Source organism: Ambystoma mexicanum, chromosome 9, assembly GCF_040938575.1.
Source record: "Ambystoma mexicanum isolate Mex_15411 chromosome 9, UKY_AmexF1_1, whole genome shotgun sequence".
Taxonomy (NCBI): Eukaryota; Metazoa; Chordata; class Amphibia; order Caudata; family Ambystomatidae; genus Ambystoma; species Ambystoma mexicanum.
In genome coordinates this window covers 1,431,964,402-1,431,981,838 of record NC_090931.1, presented here as the reverse complement: position 1 = coordinate 1,431,981,838, position 17,437 = coordinate 1,431,964,402, and the positions used below count along the sequence as shown (strand labels likewise).

Genomic DNA, 17,437 nt, shown 5'->3' with positions numbered 1-17,437 from the left:
AGAAGGGGCAACCCTGTCTGGTACCCCTGAAAAGTGTGAAGAGGTCAGATGTCAGTGAGTTAGCTCTTACTCTTGCAACAGGGGAAGTGTATAGTAATTTGATGAACCCGATCATGTTCGGGCCAACGCCCATCGTTTCAAGTACCAGCCACATATAGTTCCAGGAGACCATATCAAAGGCCTTTTGTGCGTCCAGAGTGACTGCTACAGCCTGGACGTCCTGGTCCATACGGGACATAACGTTAAACAACCTTCTGATATTGTGGGAGGTGGACCTACCGGGGACGAAGCCTGCCTGGTCTTCATCAATCAAGTCTGTCATAATGGGTAGAAAGCGGTTCGCTATGATCTTACCAAAGATCTTTGTGTCGAGGTTCATAAGGGAAAGAGGCCTGTAAGATCCACATTCGTCGTCAGGTTTACCAGGTTTGAGCAGCACCGTGATGACAGCTTCGCGCATGGAAGGGGGAAGGACGGAGACCCGTAGTGCCTCGTCCCAGATCTCGAGCAGCCTAGGGGCCAAGATAGCGACGTGCTCTTGGAAAAATTCAGTGGCAAGCCCGTCGGGGCCCGGTGCTTTTCCTTTGGGTAGATCTGAGATGGCCGTCACTATCTCGTCCAATGTAATCGGGGAGTCCAGTTGGTCCCGGGTGTGAGGGGATATCTCAGTGGTGGGGATCTGGTCAAGAAGCTCGCGCATGTTTTGTTCGGTGTGTTCAGTAGGTTGGGAGTAGAGGGATCTATAGAATTCGGTAAATATGTCTAAGATACGTTGGTCCCCCCATTGTGGGTTGCCATGTTGATCTTTGATGGAGGTAATCTGCGTCCGGACAGATTCCCTTTTAACCAGTGTTGCTAGCGTTCTCCCGGGTCTGTCCCCCTCCCCATACTTCCTGGTGGCCTGTGGGCGGCTGAAGTACTGGATTTCGTTGGTAGCAAGTGTGTTATATATCTGGAGCTCATCACTAATTTGGGCGAGTGTGCCGGGGTCAGCAGCCGTGGGGCATTGGAGCTCTAGTTGTTTCAATTTGGCTTCGGAGCGCCCAAGGGCAGCTCTTATCGCTTTCAGTACTCCAGCCTCCCTGGAGATAGACATTCCCCTAATATACACTTTGAAGGCATCCCACCTCACCGCGGCCGATGTATCTTGAAGAGAGTTGCACTCAAAGAAAGATTCGATGTCAGACAATATTTCAGCCTTGAAGACAATGTCTCTGAGGGCCTCGGATTTAAAGCGCCAGGTGCTGAACGTCGGGATGGGCATCCCCAGTTCCACCGAGACTGTGATTGGGGCATGGTCTGATAGTGTGCGGGGTAGGATCCAGGAGTCCTCCACCCTGCCCATAATTTCCCTTGACACTAGGAACAGGTCTATCCTGGATGAGCTGTCATGCACAGACGAGTAATAAGTGTACTCCCGTCGCTGGGGGTGCAGTGTCCTCCAGACGTCGCAGATGTTCAGTGTCTGCATATGGCTACGCAACTGACGTGCGGCACCGGACAGAGCTCTGGTAGCAGTTCCCGTCCTGTCCAGGACAGTGTCCAGAATAAGGTTCAGATCACCTCCCCATATAATTGGTACACCCACAAAGCCCAGCAGTATGGTGGCTACAGCGAAAAAGAATTCGGGAGAGTCTATGTTGGGGCAGTATGTGTTGACCAGGAGATATTCCTTATTAATCAGAGTGCAATGTAATATAACATAACGTCCCTCCGGATCTATGTAGCTTTTATGTAATATGAATTTGATGGATTTATGGATCATCGTGAGTACGCCCCTAGACTAGGAGGAATAAGAGGTGAAGAATCTGGCGGGGCCCCATGATGGGGCTATGGTCCTTGGGATGTGGCCATTGGAGTGTGTCTCCTGTAGAAATAGTACCCTACAGCTGTGCCTATTAGCATAGGCCATGATCGTACAGGCCTTGGTGTGGTTGCTTAAACCCCGGATGTTCCAGGACATTATGACAGTAGACATTTCATTGGTGAATATTCAATCGCACAATGCATGACTCAGTGAACATCCCATGTCCAGTGATAGTGTGAGCCCAAGAAGTCGGGGCTGAGAGTGCGCTTGCTGCCCTTCAGTGTACGCGCCGCGAAACCTTGTGTGCCTTTTTGGAATAACACCCCCTTCCCACCCGCCACTCTCACCACCAACCCAAGATTAGTAGTGTGAACATTCCCCTCCCCGAACTGTACGCAGCTGAGCCGTCCCCAACTTGGCTCAGAATGTCCAAAAGCCCAACAGGGGCTAACCCACAACAAAGATGTATCCAAGAACAGTGCAATCGCAGTGGGGTGCGCCGTTGCCGTGCATTAGCACGCTTGGAACCAGGTGGTTCCGTTACAAGACGAGCAGTGTTGGCGGTCACGCAATGTATGGCCCCGCCTGTCTAAGTGGGAAACAGGAACCAGCATATGCGTCGTAGCAAAACGGTTGCAATACAAACATTTACAGCAGTCACTTGGCGGATGCCCCCTCATCTCAAGTGGGGAATAAGGGCTGCCGCAGAGGCATCGGAGCATTGCGATTTAAGCAACAAGTGACAGTAATTATTAAAGGGCAGGCCGGATCAATGATGCATTGGCCCCATGGAGTGTATCTCCGAGATGACAAATGAAGTGTGCGTACCAGAGCTATGTATCCTGGTGAGTGCAGAGACGAGGTTAATAGGGGGTGTCAGCATTGCCTAGTAAGACTCCTGGGTCTCGTGTAAGCAAAGCCCCTATAGGGCACGAGCCATGGTTTAGCATTAGTGGGATGAGGTGACACTACGCAGTCGTGAATTGAAGCGTACTAAAGGCATCATGTGCAGATCGGGACATGTTACTGCAACGGGCGGATTATAGGGTCGGACCCCGGAGCCCGAGAACACCCCCCATGTCAGCCAAGGCCAAGGCCGGGGCGGTTGGTCAGCCCCCGAGTCCGGCAGGAATGAATGACCAGCACCTACCCTTCAGGAGCCAGGCCACGACACAAATGCATGCAGTAGCGAACCACAACATCATAGTAAGCAAAGCCATGTTGCCAATAGCATATCAGGGATCAGTAGATTCAGTAAGTTCCGTTGGGCCACACAGTACGTGTTCAGATGCCGCCAGCGTGGTCGTCTCCCGGATTGTGGAGCGGTATTTGCATCTCGATGAATTTCACCGCCTCATCTGGGACGGTGAAAAAGTACAATTTGCCATTATGGGTGATCTTGAGCCGTGCGGGGAACAGGATGGCATATGGGACGTTGCGCTCCCTGAGCAGTTTCTTAACGCCGAGAAATTGACGTCTCTCCTGCTGCACCGCCACCGAGAAATCCGGGAAGATTCTAATGGTGTGGGCCTCCAGACATAGGTCACCCTTCTCTCGTGACAGGCGGAGGATGAGGTCTCTGTCGCGGTAGTTGAGAATTTTAGCGATTATGGGCCTAGGGCTGTCGCCCGGTTTAGGTCGTGGTGATAGGGCCCGGTGGGCGCGCTCCACCGTGAAGTATGGGGAGAGGGCCGGATTATCAAGCAGGTCTTTAAGCAGTTTCTCCACAGCGTCTTCCATCCGCCCTTTGAGGGCGTTCTCGGGAACCCCGACGATGCGCAGATTATTCCTGCGGGATCGAGATTCCAAGTCGTCGCATTTCGCCCTCACACTCTTCATGTCCCGCGACAAGGAGGCCACAGTGTCTTGGAGCGTGTGTATAGCATTTTCATTAGTGGAGATTCTATTTTCGGCCTCTGTGATTCTGGATCCCGCCTGATCTACCCGAGTTTTAAGTGATGCAACGTTTGCATTGATGTCATCAAGCTTTTCGTGGAATGAAGCGAAGTTTTTTGCCATCGATTCCATTAGTGTGGTAAGATCTGGCCCCACAGCCCCGGGAATGGTTTCATTATCGAGCTCCTCGTGTGGGGGCGACATGTGTGCCGCTTCAGCTCGAGGAATCGCCTTAGCGAACCTATCCATGGCACCCCCTTTGGCAGTTCCTTTGGAGCGGCTCGACATTGCAGGAAGTAGGAGTCTGGGTGCGGTGTGATCGCACCGTGGGGGAAGATGGTGGTGAGGAGTAAGCGGGCCACTGTGGAGTGGAGGGTCTGCAGCGGGTGTGACAACGTCGGCAGATTGCACTGGGTGCAGTGAGGGCAACCAGCTACTGTGGGTATGCAGTTAACCGACCATCCAGTTGGTCGAATTATGGGGGGGTCCCAATTTTGGGGAACCCAGTTGCGCAGTCACCAGGGGGGGCAGGGGGCCCTCTTTAACGTGAGCAGCTCCAATGGGTCACCGGGGTTGTTATTAGGCAGTCCGGGGGAGGAGGGGGGGAAGGCAGCCGCCGCGGGGACAGGGCTGGCGGATGGACCCAGCGCAGAGTTCCTCACCTGTAGGCCGCAGTTCCAAGCGGGAAGAATCAGCAGCGAGCTCCAGAGTTTCAGCGGTGGGCAGAGGACCCAGGAAGGGAGCGCCGCCGCGCACCCCAGCAGCTCGGCGGGGTCGGAGCGCCCGCCGTAGGGTGCCGGGTGCGGGCCCCCGCAGGCGGTCAGAGCGGGATCCTCGCCGCAGGTCCAGAGAGCAAGGAAGGAAGTGCGGGTCACCGCAGCGGCCCCGCCCGCCCCCTCCAATCGGCGCAGGACCAGAGCACGCCACACGCGGGGAGCGGGGGACTCCGGCAGCCCGGGTCCAGTCGGGGAGGCTGCGCACGTGGAGCGGACCAGTTTCCGGGGCAGGTGTTGGGTCCGAAGGCGCCAGGTCCGAGGCAGCAGGCGGAAGCTCCAGAGGGCGGCACCCAGCCGGCTTGCAGCGGTCACCGCGGCACCCCGCAGGCCCGGAGTCGGCCTCCAGCGAGGCACAGTGTAGTGGTCGGTTTGGGGTCTTGGGGGGTCCGATTCGCTTTGGGATTAGGCGTGCAGGTAGCCCAGGCAGTCAGCAGCACAGGGGGCCAGATGAAAATGCTGGATTATGACAGGAACCGCCGATGTAGTCGGATAATCAGCGGCTAGGCACGGAGCTTCCGAGCTAAGCAGCCATTTTGTAGGCTGCTCAACAGCGCCCCCCCCTCCTGAAGTAACTTTTGAAGACCATACTAAAGATATGTGACTTGCCTTTGGTTCTTAAAACTTTTGCCCATGATTTCCTTGAATGGTAATTTTAAGAAAATTCAAGATTTTAACAATTTATCTGCACTGTTTCTAAGAGCGCGTGTAAGTTTGTTTTCATTGGTAAGTGAGCACAAGGTTTGTGCTTGTTCGCTCTAAGTACTTCGCACGTGCAGTGCCTCACAGTGACGTGATTATTACAAAGCTTGCGAACGGACTTCTGCGCATGCAAGAACTCTTCTACTGGTGTGCGTAGACTTTCCTGCTATGTAATTATTTCTGCGTGTGCGCGTGTTCTTCGAAGACTACGTGTTTAGTTTCCTTCAGCGCGCATGCGTGGTAATTGTAGCTACGTGTTTTCTATTGCGTGTGCGCGTGTTCTGCAAAAACGACGTATTTTCTTCAGCGTGTGTGCGTGGTAATTGTAGATATGTGTTTTCTATTGCGCGAGCGCGCATTCAGCACAAACTATTGGTTTTCTTCAGCGCATTTGCATGGTAATTATTGCTATGTGGATTCGACTACATGTGCGCGCTATCTGCAAAAACTATGTGTTTCCCTCTGCACGAGTGCGCGATTTCTGTTGCTATGTGTTTACTTCAGCGCGAGTGCGCGGTACCTGTTGCTACATGTTTCCTACCGCATGTGTGTGCACGATCTTCAAAAACAGCGTGCTTTCTTCATTGCGTGAGCGTGTTTGTAGTTCAAGTATAAAGCATATTATTCAAAAAGTTGAACATTAACTGGAACTATGTGCAGTTCTAAAAGGCATTAGTCAAGGTTTATAAGGAGTGCTGGGAAACCTAAATTAAGAAGTTGCTGTTAATCTCAAGATACTCAAGAAAGAGGTAGAAAGATTTCAGTAACCTATTCTCAGCAATTGTTACAGTCGTCTCTGAGATGTATTAGGAGAAGAACCTGGTACGATTTTTTATTCTTTAGTTAAGGTTAAAAGTCTCTTAACTTTGATATTAAGTGAGTAATGAGAGAATCTGTGTTTGTTTATGTATTTACTGCAGGTTCTTCATCAGCTAGTCTTGACATTGCCAACCTGGTGTTTTTTATGTTATCCACTTCCCCCTTTCCCTTTGGGGTGTAGTAAGCAGAGCTGAATTCTATCTAGTTCTGAGTATTAAACTTCGGGGGGACTGTCGGGGGTTCAGCAGCTTCCACGGACGCAGGAATACTCTCATCCTGACACATAGGAGCAAACATTCTGGAATAATTTCAAACTGGCTTTAGAACTAGATTATCTATATCACAGACTGGCCCATGCCTCCATGTATTGGCCAAAAGGGCCATAAAATCGGGTAATCCCCCCTGTATGTGCCATTTATAGACTTTACTGGGTCATTGACGGTGGCTTGCTTAGCATTGTTATACTTTGACACAGCGGGACTTCTGTTAGATTTCACCTCGATGAATCTGCCTCTTTGACAGGCACCATGTCAAGCCAGGACTTAAGCAAGTCTGCGTGTGAGCACCACTGTTGATTAATCTTTATATAGCGGTCCTTGTGAAGTTATACTTTACACTTAGACATGGTCCCTGGATATAGTCCTTAGTAATCCCAAAGTGCTATCCCTGGAGATAAATACCTCTAAAATAAAGATCATGTATTTCTCAAAAGCAGGCAATCCAGGAATTTGACTTGACGACTTGGTGCTACAGTAAGAGAAATTGCAGAAATTCTTCATAATCTTGGAATCCACTATAATAGTAAAACAAACGCCTTGGATTTGCATGAAAAATTGATGTGCAAGAATGTGGCCATGATGGGCACTTCAAGGTATTTTGATTTGAAACATGGGGGTTTTACATTATGCACCCGGATCAGAGCATATTAACAAAAGATTGCACCGATGGAAGTGTGTGGACTTGAATATTGCTTGGATTATCTGACTGCCTAGTTAAACCAGTTAGAAGGAAAGTTATGGAGACCTGCATTGGAATTGTCAAATGAAATTCACGTAGAGCTTATTAGGACAGAACTGGGGTTGACTTCTTTTATAACACTTAATGTAAGGACATTTGGGGTATACTTAAAATTCTGATAACACTGTGTCTGCCATTTTCAAAGAACTAATTAGTTCTACTTGTTATCATGAGGCGAATATTTCTGAGAAGCAAAATGAAAACTTCCTGGAGGAAGTAGATGTAAAAATTGATTGGTATTTATCAAAGAATGTGATTTTGTAAGAGGTAAATAGGAAAGCTGTGCTATATGATTGGTTTAGCAGTATGTGAAATTTGGAAACCAAATCACTTAGTGATTGACTATGCAAAGATATTTCCTTCATTAACCAAAGTTCAAAAGAATATAGTGCAATTTCCTGACGAGAAGACATCTTATGTTGTTTAATTTTAATTTTCTTGAGACTAAGAAATGTGTGTATGGCAGGAGGACTGTTCCACAAAATTGCATACTTGTAGATTGTGTATGCAACCATCAAGGGCCTGATTCATGGAAATGTGCGCAAAAATCCTGCAAGGGCTGCACGCCGAGAAGGACACTATGCGAGCCTGCGCGCCGAATGGAAATGCGTATTCATGGAATTGTTTGCACAAAGTAACCGTATTCGCAAGTCGCAGCCGAAACGCACCTGACACGCCCACACGCAAAGGATAAACAGCCAGATCAGCCACCATTGCACGCTCCCCAGGCACGAATACATGCACTCTTCAAACAGTGTGTGGGGACCCCAGCAAGGGGACCTGCATCTCGGGGACCCTGCGCATGGTCCCCTGCAACTGTTCCTGGCACTCTGACAACCTGCGTATGAAAAATTGTAACTCTGTCTAAACTCAGAAAATCTGTGTGCAAACCCCGTAAACCGTTCCTGCACACTGCTACACTGCGTATGCGGACCCCTAAGTTACATCAGAACCCCTGTTGAGTTCATTGCATGCACCCCGAAATCCGACATGCAACCCCACCTTCGGGTGGAGGATCGTATGAAGGACTTGAGTAGCAATTTCCCGGCTGAGAGGTTGCGCGATCGGATCCATGAATACGTCGCGTGCCGTTGCAATTGTGGGTGTGCGAGGGTCTGCCTGCAGGCTGTCCCCTGGAATGCCAATTTTTAAGCAAGTTTGTTCCCATTTTGGTGGCACGCCCCCTTCCCAGCCCTCTGCGCAAGCCACAACCATGCTTTGTGTGTAGTCTCACGCAAGGCCTCCGATGGCTCGCAGAGACGCGCCAAGCCTGCGTGAACTCCACGCGAGTACAGAAAAAGTACAGCGCATTCCATTCCATGATTCGACAAATGGGGAATGGTGTGCAAGTACCCTACTTTCCGCGCAAATAATTCCATGAATCGGGCCCCAAGAGTCCAGACATTAGAACATCTAATTATAGCTTGTAGCAGCATTGACCTCCTGTGTAAAAAGGTCTTGGGGAAATGTGCAGATGATGAGGGCTTTTTGAAGTCTTTATTTTATTGTAATAGAAACATGGGAGGTAATCAAATCTCCTTAATTATATTTTTGAGAGAACAATTAAGAATGTGATAGATTGCATGAGCTAAGAAACGGTGTTTAAACTATGTGTGCGACCAATATAAATCATATTTACGCTATAGTTTTTAAATATACCATAGATGACATTTCCGCACATACATGCATTTATAACGCGCCTATACACAAGCTTTCAAGGCGCAATGAGGCAAGGGAGGGGATACAGAGGGAAGACAGAGACAGCGATCCTACTAGGTGCAGGGGAAGGGGGCCTGGGAAAAGTGTGGGGGAAAGAGGAGGGGCCAGTGCAGTACATAGGATAACATTAAAATAGAGACAATAAATAATAAATATGAGTGCGGCCAGCTGGTGGCAAGTGCACAGGTAAGTGCAGACATCAGGTGTGAAAGGTTTTCTTGAAACAAAACGCGCCTCATCAACTTCGTTTCTTCTCCTGCTGTCCCCTCCCCCTTTCCCTGGCTACCTTGCCTTCCCCCTCCCTCTCCCTCTCTGCCCCCTCTCAGGCGCTTTATACACTTCCGCAGGGCGTACCTCTGATCTGTACCCCTCCCCGGAAGTCCTTCAAGGAGGGCAACCTTCTCCACATTGCCACTCTTAACTCCTGCTCCGCTGTCAAACACTCCTCTGATATCTGCCGCCTTCTTGAAGAACTTGACCTTGATGTCCTCGGTCTCACTGAGACATGGTTTACGGCCAGCTCTGTCACCAGCTTTGACACGCTCCTATCTGATGGCTACAAGATCGTCTCTGCGCCCAGGCCCAACCGCTCTGGTCGGGGCGTAGCCCTTATCTTCCCTGTGTGGATTCCTGCCTCTGTCATTCCTATGCAGGCCTACTCCTCTTTTGAATGCCTCGTCTGCAGGTTCTCTCTCTTGCCTAGCCATTCCCTTACTGTGGCTACTATCTATCGGCCACCTGGTCAGGTTTCTTCCTTCCTCTCTGAGTGGGCGGGCCTCTCCTCCTCACTCCTGGCCTCAACCATTCAACTCCTCCTTCTTGGAGAATTCAACATCCACCTGGATGCCTCCTGTCCCCTCTCTGAACTCTTTCGCGAGCTCTGCGACTCTCTCTCACCATTCTCCCCTCTGGCCCGACTCATTCTGCAGGGCACACTCTCGATGTTCTGATCTCTTCCGAACCTTCCCCTCTCTGTCCCTCTCTCCACTCCTCTCTCCTGGAGTGACCACTTTCTCCTATCCTCCCATCTCACCCTCCCTACCCCGCTGGCGTCACTGCCACCCTTCTCGATCATCCGACCCATGAAGCGTGTGTCAGTTGAGGCTTTCACCGCCACCTTCTCACCCCCTCCTCCCTCCCGGCTGACTCTCACCCTGACACAGCCCTCTCCACTCTCCACTCTTGTATATCTGATACTCTGGATATCCTTGCCCCTGTCATGAGAAAACGCCTGAAGCCCAAAGCCAAGTGTAACTCCTGGTATGACTCAGACCTCGTCACCCTAAAACGCAAGTGTAGGGTTGCTGAGAGGAAATGGCGTGCTTCAAGTTCATCCTCTGACAAACTGGCCTGCCGCCTGCTGCAAAGGCAATACCGGCTCTCCGTCCTCACCAAGAAGAGAGCACATATCCAAGCCCGCGTCTCTGCGACATCTAACAACTCGGATGAGCTCTTTAAAATCTGCAAGGAACTGGCCAATCCTGCCGCAGTCTCTACCTCTCCTGTCCCTTCCCAGGCCCTCTGAATTGCACTGGCTTCTCACTTAATTTAAAAAAACTCAGGACATCCTGTCCACACTCTCCTCCTCTCACCCCCCTCCCGCTATTCCCTGCTCTTCCTCTGGCCCTTCTGCAGCCACCCCTCCTCGCTCCTTCTCTGCCTTTCCCCTTTGCTCTCCAGACGAGGTTTCTAGACAAGTCCGAGCTATGAAAGTATCATCGAAACATGTTCACCCCTGTTCCTCCAAAACTATCAAGGATCACATCGACTCCCTGGCTCCGGCCCTGGTGGATTTCTGCAATCACTCCTTCGCCACTGGAGTCTTCCCCTCCCTTGTGCACCCTCTTCTTAAGAAACCCTCTGCTGTCCCCTTCATGCCGGCTAACTATCGCCTAATCTCCATCACTCCCTTCCTGGGCAAGCTCCTGGAGAAACTGGCCATCTCCCAGCTCAATCCCCACACTGAATCTGTTGGTTGTCTTCATGACCATCAGTCTGGCTTCAGAGCTGCCAGAAGCACGGAAAATGCTCTCCTGAACATCCGTGAAGAGCTGCTCACCAACCTCGACTCTAACACCCCTTGCGTTCTTATCCTGCTTGATCTCTCTGTGCCTCTGACACTGTCAACCATGCCAGCCTGCACAGCCGTCTCTGTGATAACCTGGGTATCACTGGTCAGGCTCTGGCGTGGCTGACTTCTTTCCTCTCCGACCGACCCTGCCAGATCCAACTTGGGTCCTTCCTCTCCGACATCTTTTTCTCTACCTGTGGTGTCCCCGAGGGATCTAACCTCTCTCCCTGGCTGTTCAACCAATACCTGGCACTCCTTGCCCACCGCATCGCCGCTCTCTGTCCCAACTTTCAGTGCTATGCGGATGATACCCAGCTCATTTTCAGGCTACCCTCGGCCTCCTCCTCCTCTCCTTCCCTCATCTCTGACTGTCTGTCTGCCATCCAGGAATGGTGTGCCGCCAACGACCTCTGCCTTAATTCCAGTAAGACTGAGATTCTACTCATCGGCACAACCACTCCCTCCTTCCCTGCAGCTCTCTGGCCGGCCTCTCTTGGCCCTCCTCCCACTCCCACCTGCAAGGCTAAAAACCTTGGGGTCATTTTGGACTCTGCACTCTCCTTCTCCCCTCACATCTCTGACGTCTCTAAAAAGTCACACTACCAGCTGCACCTCCTTAGAGGTATTCTTCCTTTCCTCTCCTTCCCCCAGAAGCTCCATGTCTCCAGAGCCCTGGTCCTCTCTAAGCTGGACTACTGTAACAGCCTCAATCTAAATCTGCCTGCCTCCACTCTCCGCCCTCTGCAACTTATCCAGAACAGGACTGCGAGACTTGTCCTTGGCCTCAAGCCCAGGGGTCGTATCTCTCCAGGATTGAAATCTCTGCACTGGCTCCCAATGGCTGCAAGGATTAAGTTCAAAACCCTCTGCATTGTACACAAGACCTTCTGGGGTCTGGGGCCGCAATACCTTCAACTCTCTCTTCCTAAATATCTTCCTTCTCGAGCACTTCGCACATCTGCCTCCAACTCCCTCAGGGTCAGTTGCTTCTCAAAGCAACGAGTTGGTGGCAGATCACTCTCTTCGGCAGGGGCCTCTCGCTGGAACAGCCTTCCTGCCACCATGAAACTCGAGGAGAACCATCTCTGGTTCCGGAAACACCTCAAAACCTTCCTCTTTGCTTCTGCTTTCTCTCCTCCCCTCCCCTGCTGAATTACTGACTGAAATTGCATTGGTACCTGGGCACCCTTTCTGATCTCTGGCCCAGGCCCCGTCAATTGCCCACCTGCACTGCCTCCCTGGCAACCCCTGCACTTGGGGACCGTTTTTCTGTATCCCTTCAGTCCCCCTACGAGCACTTATGTCTGCACTTCCTTGCACTTGCCACTAGCTGGCTGTTTTATTTGTCTTATTTATCTTATTTATTCCACTTTCCCACGTACTGCACTTTCCCCTCTCCCTTCCCCCCGGGCACTTTTCCTTTCCCCCTTCCTATGCACTTGCACGATCTGAATGACACCTGGCCTAGTAGGATCATTGTCTGTCCTCCCTTTGTTCCCCCCCTTGTCTTGTCGCATCTTGAAACACTTGTGTATAGGCGCGTTATAAATGCCATATCATATCTAGTAAACATACAAATAAATACATGCATTAACGCCATTTCTAAGACATGTGAACATTCTGACATTGTTGCAGAGTGAAACAACGCCATATTGGTTCTAGACAAGCAGGTGAATGCTAGAGACGAGCTGGGCAAGCATTACAATGTAGAGGGGGTGAATCTCTAAGAGGAGTTGGGCAGAGAAAAGGACCACAGAGAGCTGGGCAAGGGATGCAGAAAAAGTAGACAGTGTTGGGGGGAAGGAAAAGTGCCGAGTGACTAGAGACAAGAGTGAATTAAGGATCAGAAGTAGGAGATGAAGAGAGGAGGGAGGTGTCAAAGAGAGGAGCTGGATAATGAGAAGAAAGAAAGTCCTTGGGTACAGAGAGCTGATGGAAACACGGCTGCATGAGAGGAGTGGAAAAGATTGGTAGAATGCATGTGTTAGGCGGAATGGAAGCCCAATAGATGAACCTGAAGAGTCCCGCTACTCCCCTGAGGCCAGAGGCAGTCTGCCTGTGGTCACTGCTGGGATGATACAGCGAGCGGCCGCCACCATTCTCTGCATGCAGGATGAACAGGGGAAGGCACTCGCACATACGTACAGGTGGACTTGTTCTTGGCAGTCTTCCTGGACTGGTACCAGATGGTCATGCCATCCTCTTGGAGCTTAAAGGTCCGCTGCTTCTTCCAGCACTTGGACTTCACCTTCCTCATCACGGTCCCGTGCAGCATCTGCTGCAGGTCCTTGTCCACCTGGAGGCCTGCAGGAAAAGGAGGCACAGAGAGGGAGAGGGGTCAGAGCAATGGGAGACTCCACCTTCATGCATGCAAGCACACGAGGCACAGGGCTTAACCTTTAGGAGCAGTTCAAATGTGGAGACCTAACAGTGGTCTTCAATGTCAAGAGATACAGATGGGTGCTATTAAGCAAGGGGTTCAGGTAAATGAGGGGACTATCCACCAGGTCTACGATGGCGAGAGCCATCGAGCGCTGCTGCGGAATAGTTGGGGGTCAGAAGACTGGCAGATGCCACCTTCACCCACAACCCTTTGGCTTGGCAATCACACATGCTGTCAGACCTTCCCTTCATAGGGTTGGGTCACATCAATGGGGGTACAGGCAGCACATTCACATTTGCATCTCGTAATCGATATCTGTAGGAGTGGAACCACCATGGCTGAAGAACCTGTCCGCCTTCGGCTCCTTCAGTTCCTGCCTTCTCCAGCAGGTGCTCTCCCTTAGGTCTGCCAGGAAAACACCAATGGCGGGCCGATCCCTGGCTCTGCTTTCCTCCATCTCATCGTAGAGACCCTTTCATGTTACTCAGTGCTCTCTGGAGCTTCACATTGACCTCCCACCATCACTGCCTAGACCTTTTAACAGCATTGGTACCTTAAATGCCAGACCTGCCAATAAACATGCAGCGGATGCTAGCAATCGCCTTCAAGCAAAGACCATGGACTCCTTGGGGATAACATAAACAACATGGTTTATGGACAACCCAACACATAGTGTGGATACACTTCTAACACCTGGCTACACAATTCATGTTGCCCTCATCTGTCCAGCTTTTGTCTCAACCACGAATATAACCACCTTGCAGACAACATCCTTCCAAAGCTTGATATGCAAATGTCCTCTAGACTCCAACACATCCCTTACATTGATTGCCGTTTACAGACCCCCATGAAGATGCCAAGTGGCTAACCCACAGATCACTGCCAACAACATCCTGATCGTGGGGGGGAAGGGGTTAACAACTGGCTGGAGTCTCCTGACAACCCAACCACTGAGCTTTTCTTGAATCTCAGTGGCACCCTGGCCATTCCGATTTAGCTATCTGCTCTGCTCCCCTCTCAAACTGGAGCATGTATTTATTTATTTATTTATTTATTTATTTATTTATGCATTTGTGGCAGCACACTGAACCCTTGGGTATCTAGGCGCTAGTTACATATACCATACAATACAATCAGAATAGATACAAGGGATGTGTCAATTTCCGTGATGGTGCAAGAGCAGGGTAGGCTTAGGTAAAGAGCCAGGTTGTCAAGTTTTCATATATCTTGGATGGTAGTTTCACTTGTGGGACTCTGCCACTTGCCAATATTGTTGTGACACCGTTTTCATTGTCTTCCCCTCCCCCCTTTCTCACAACTAAACTTGCAAGATCTGGGAAGGTCCCATCATCAATCCGAGGCACCCCTTAGATGCAGGATGCATGACACCACAGAGACCTTCAATGGACTGGTGATTTCCACCTGCACCCCTGAAGGTGTGTGTGGCTTGCATAAAGAAATCACTAGAACTTTGGGTGCACTTTGCCAGAGGCATCACTGAGAGGAAAAAGCCACCACAGAAGAGGAACGATCGCTCGGACTCTGGGATCGACGTGAATATTCCACGTACGCCATACTGCACGCCAGACAGCCCAAGACTAGGAATGCCCACGTAGACATTAGGTGTGCATTCTCAGGGAGTGTGCTGTATATGACTGGCATCCACTTTTAAAATGCTGAAGGGCATGCTCACATATGCCACCAACCTCATATTCTTCAGTCAGCTATTACTTAATTGCTTTGCCAACTGTGTAATATCAAACACCAGTCTCTGTGCCTCATAAATTGTACGGTTAGCATACTTGTTCGAAAAACATTTGACCTTTTACCTTTGACCAAATTTCTTGGATAATTTCTTGGGTCAAAATTCAGGCCAATTAATTTAATTAAATATGTAGATTGGGTGGGTTAAGGGAATGGGAGGAGGTTGCGGGGGTCTTCCCCCGCATTTTGACCAAACAACGAGCAAAGAAAATGCGAAACGGTCAAATATTTTCGACCAAGTAGACCCAAACCAATTGTACACAATATCCATAAGAGTTTATCAGTTTTCAGTAAAAAAAATGTCATTTAAGAGACATTTAAGGTGAATATGTACAGTGCAACAAAACCCTTGAAATTCAGTGGAAAGTGGAAACAATATTTGTTGAAGTGACGTTACAAAGGAAATTAAAGTGTCATAGAGTACCCAAGTACCATGTACCAAAGATCCCGGACCCATACCACCAAACACCTGCCCACCACACCTCTGACCTCTAGAATGGTGACCAACCAATTGAGAACTTGCTCCCTAGCCTGTACAGGGTTAACTAGACTACAACATCTCCGATCCCGGACCCATAGCCCTAAACACCTGCCCACCATTGAGAAAAAATGTAGCTCCCCAAGCAGCTGCTCCCACCCCGCTACCATTACCATCCAGGTTCATACACAGACCAGCCAGCCCTCATCCTTAAACACTTCTCATCCTGATCACTTCGCCGGCGTCCTCATTAACGCTTGCTCGCTGTGGGCTCATGCCCCTGATATACACAATCTGATTCTGGAACACAACCTCGACCTACTCGCCATTACTGAAACGTTGCTACATAGTACAGCAGGGCCCTCACTGTCTCTCGCCATACCAGATGGTTACTCTATTCTTAGAGCAGACAGACTTTCCAACATAGGAGGTGGAGTTGCTATTATCACCAAGACCTCTGTCCATATCAGGACCCCGCTGCCCCCCATACCAGGCTACAAAATCCTGCTCACCAAAATTGAACCTAGCCCCCAAATTACCATGAACATCATCCTTCTCTATCGCCAACCCAACAGCCTAAATACACCTAAAACTGACATACCATCGATCATCGCACCGATCCTCAAACCCAATACTAAGCTCCTACTCCCAGGAGACTTCAATTTAGATTTTAACGAACCCTCTGACCAAAAGGCCACAGCCCCTAGCACCACTCTCCCTGAGATGAACCTCATTTAAGCCATTACAGTTCCCACGCATTCTAAACTGCAACATGCCCATCACGTTCTCAGCAATTGACCCCGTATCCTGGACGGACCATTCTCTGATCCTCTTTACCACACCCACCAAGCCCAACACACCAAGCAAAACCAGCATCCATCCCCCAATTACTACGAGACACCCCCGCAAACTTACCAAAGAAATAATGGAATCCACCATCCGTGCGTCCCTAGCTCTGATAGCTGACAGCACGGACCCAGACACTATCCTCGCTGCCTACAACGCCTCCTTCCTCAACGCCCTAAACCTGCATGCCCTTTTCAAAACTGCAACTAAAATGACAACCAACAACCACAATTGGTTTACAGAGGAACTAATCCCCCTCTGTAAACGGAAACGTGCCCAAGAACACTTATGGAGGAAAAACCCATCCACTCCAAATAAGGAAGCCTTTCTTACGACTGCCAAATCCTATCCTGGTCCAGTCCACACTCACCAACAAGACCCATAACCTCAGAGAGAAAACTACCTTAAAGAAATCCTTGCTTCCATGCAATGCTGCACCCGCCACAGGCCCACTGGCTCATGCTGAACCATCCGTGCCTCCCTTCAACTTCTCCCCTGTATTTTCAGCTGATGTAATCACTATCATCAATCGACTAAAAAACTCCAATTGCAAAGCAGACCTTTGCCCATCCCATATTATCAAGATGTGTGCAGAACCCCTTACTCTGATTATCGCAAAATGTATTAACGCCTCTTTCAACTCCAATTCAGTGCCAAAATCCATTAAAGAAGCATGGGTCACACCTCCTCAAAAAACCATTGCTTGATCCCACTCTCCCCATGAACCACCGACCCATCACAACGGTACCCTACCTACTCAAAATACTGGACCGCACAGCCTACACACAACTAGAACCCTACTTTGAAGCCCATAACCTTCTGGGCACAAGCCAATCTGGCTTTAGACCAAGACATAGCACATAGTCTGCTCTCCTTGACCTCGGGATTCAACTTGACTCCACCCAGGACGCAGGTGACCTCGCCCTCCTTTTCCTACTAGACCTCTCTGCGGCCTTTATCCCTGTTGACCATGATATCCTGTGCCACTATCTCTCTTCCACCTTCAACCTGTCCAATGAAGCGACCAACTGGATAAACTCTTTTCTGATTGAACGATCCTCCAGTTCCCTACAATGGTCCCCCAAAGATCATGCCTATCACCCACCCTGTATAATATGTATACTAAGCCACTCTCTGACCATTTGGACAGCCTTGAAACACC

General features: G+C 50.0%; 1 protein-coding gene across 1 annotated transcript in view; it reads right to left on the bottom strand.

The window, feature by feature from the left end:
- Window positions 1–17,437, bottom strand: part of PLCD4 (phospholipase C delta 4) — a 679,750-nt gene that overhangs the window by 405,268 nt on the left and 257,045 nt on the right. Inside the window, exon 3 of the mRNA XM_069616847.1 lies at window positions 12,950–13,108. Within this exon, the coding sequence (XP_069472948.1) occupies window positions 12,950–13,108 (159 nt within the window). The remainder of the gene's footprint in view (window positions 1–12,949; window positions 13,109–17,437) is intronic.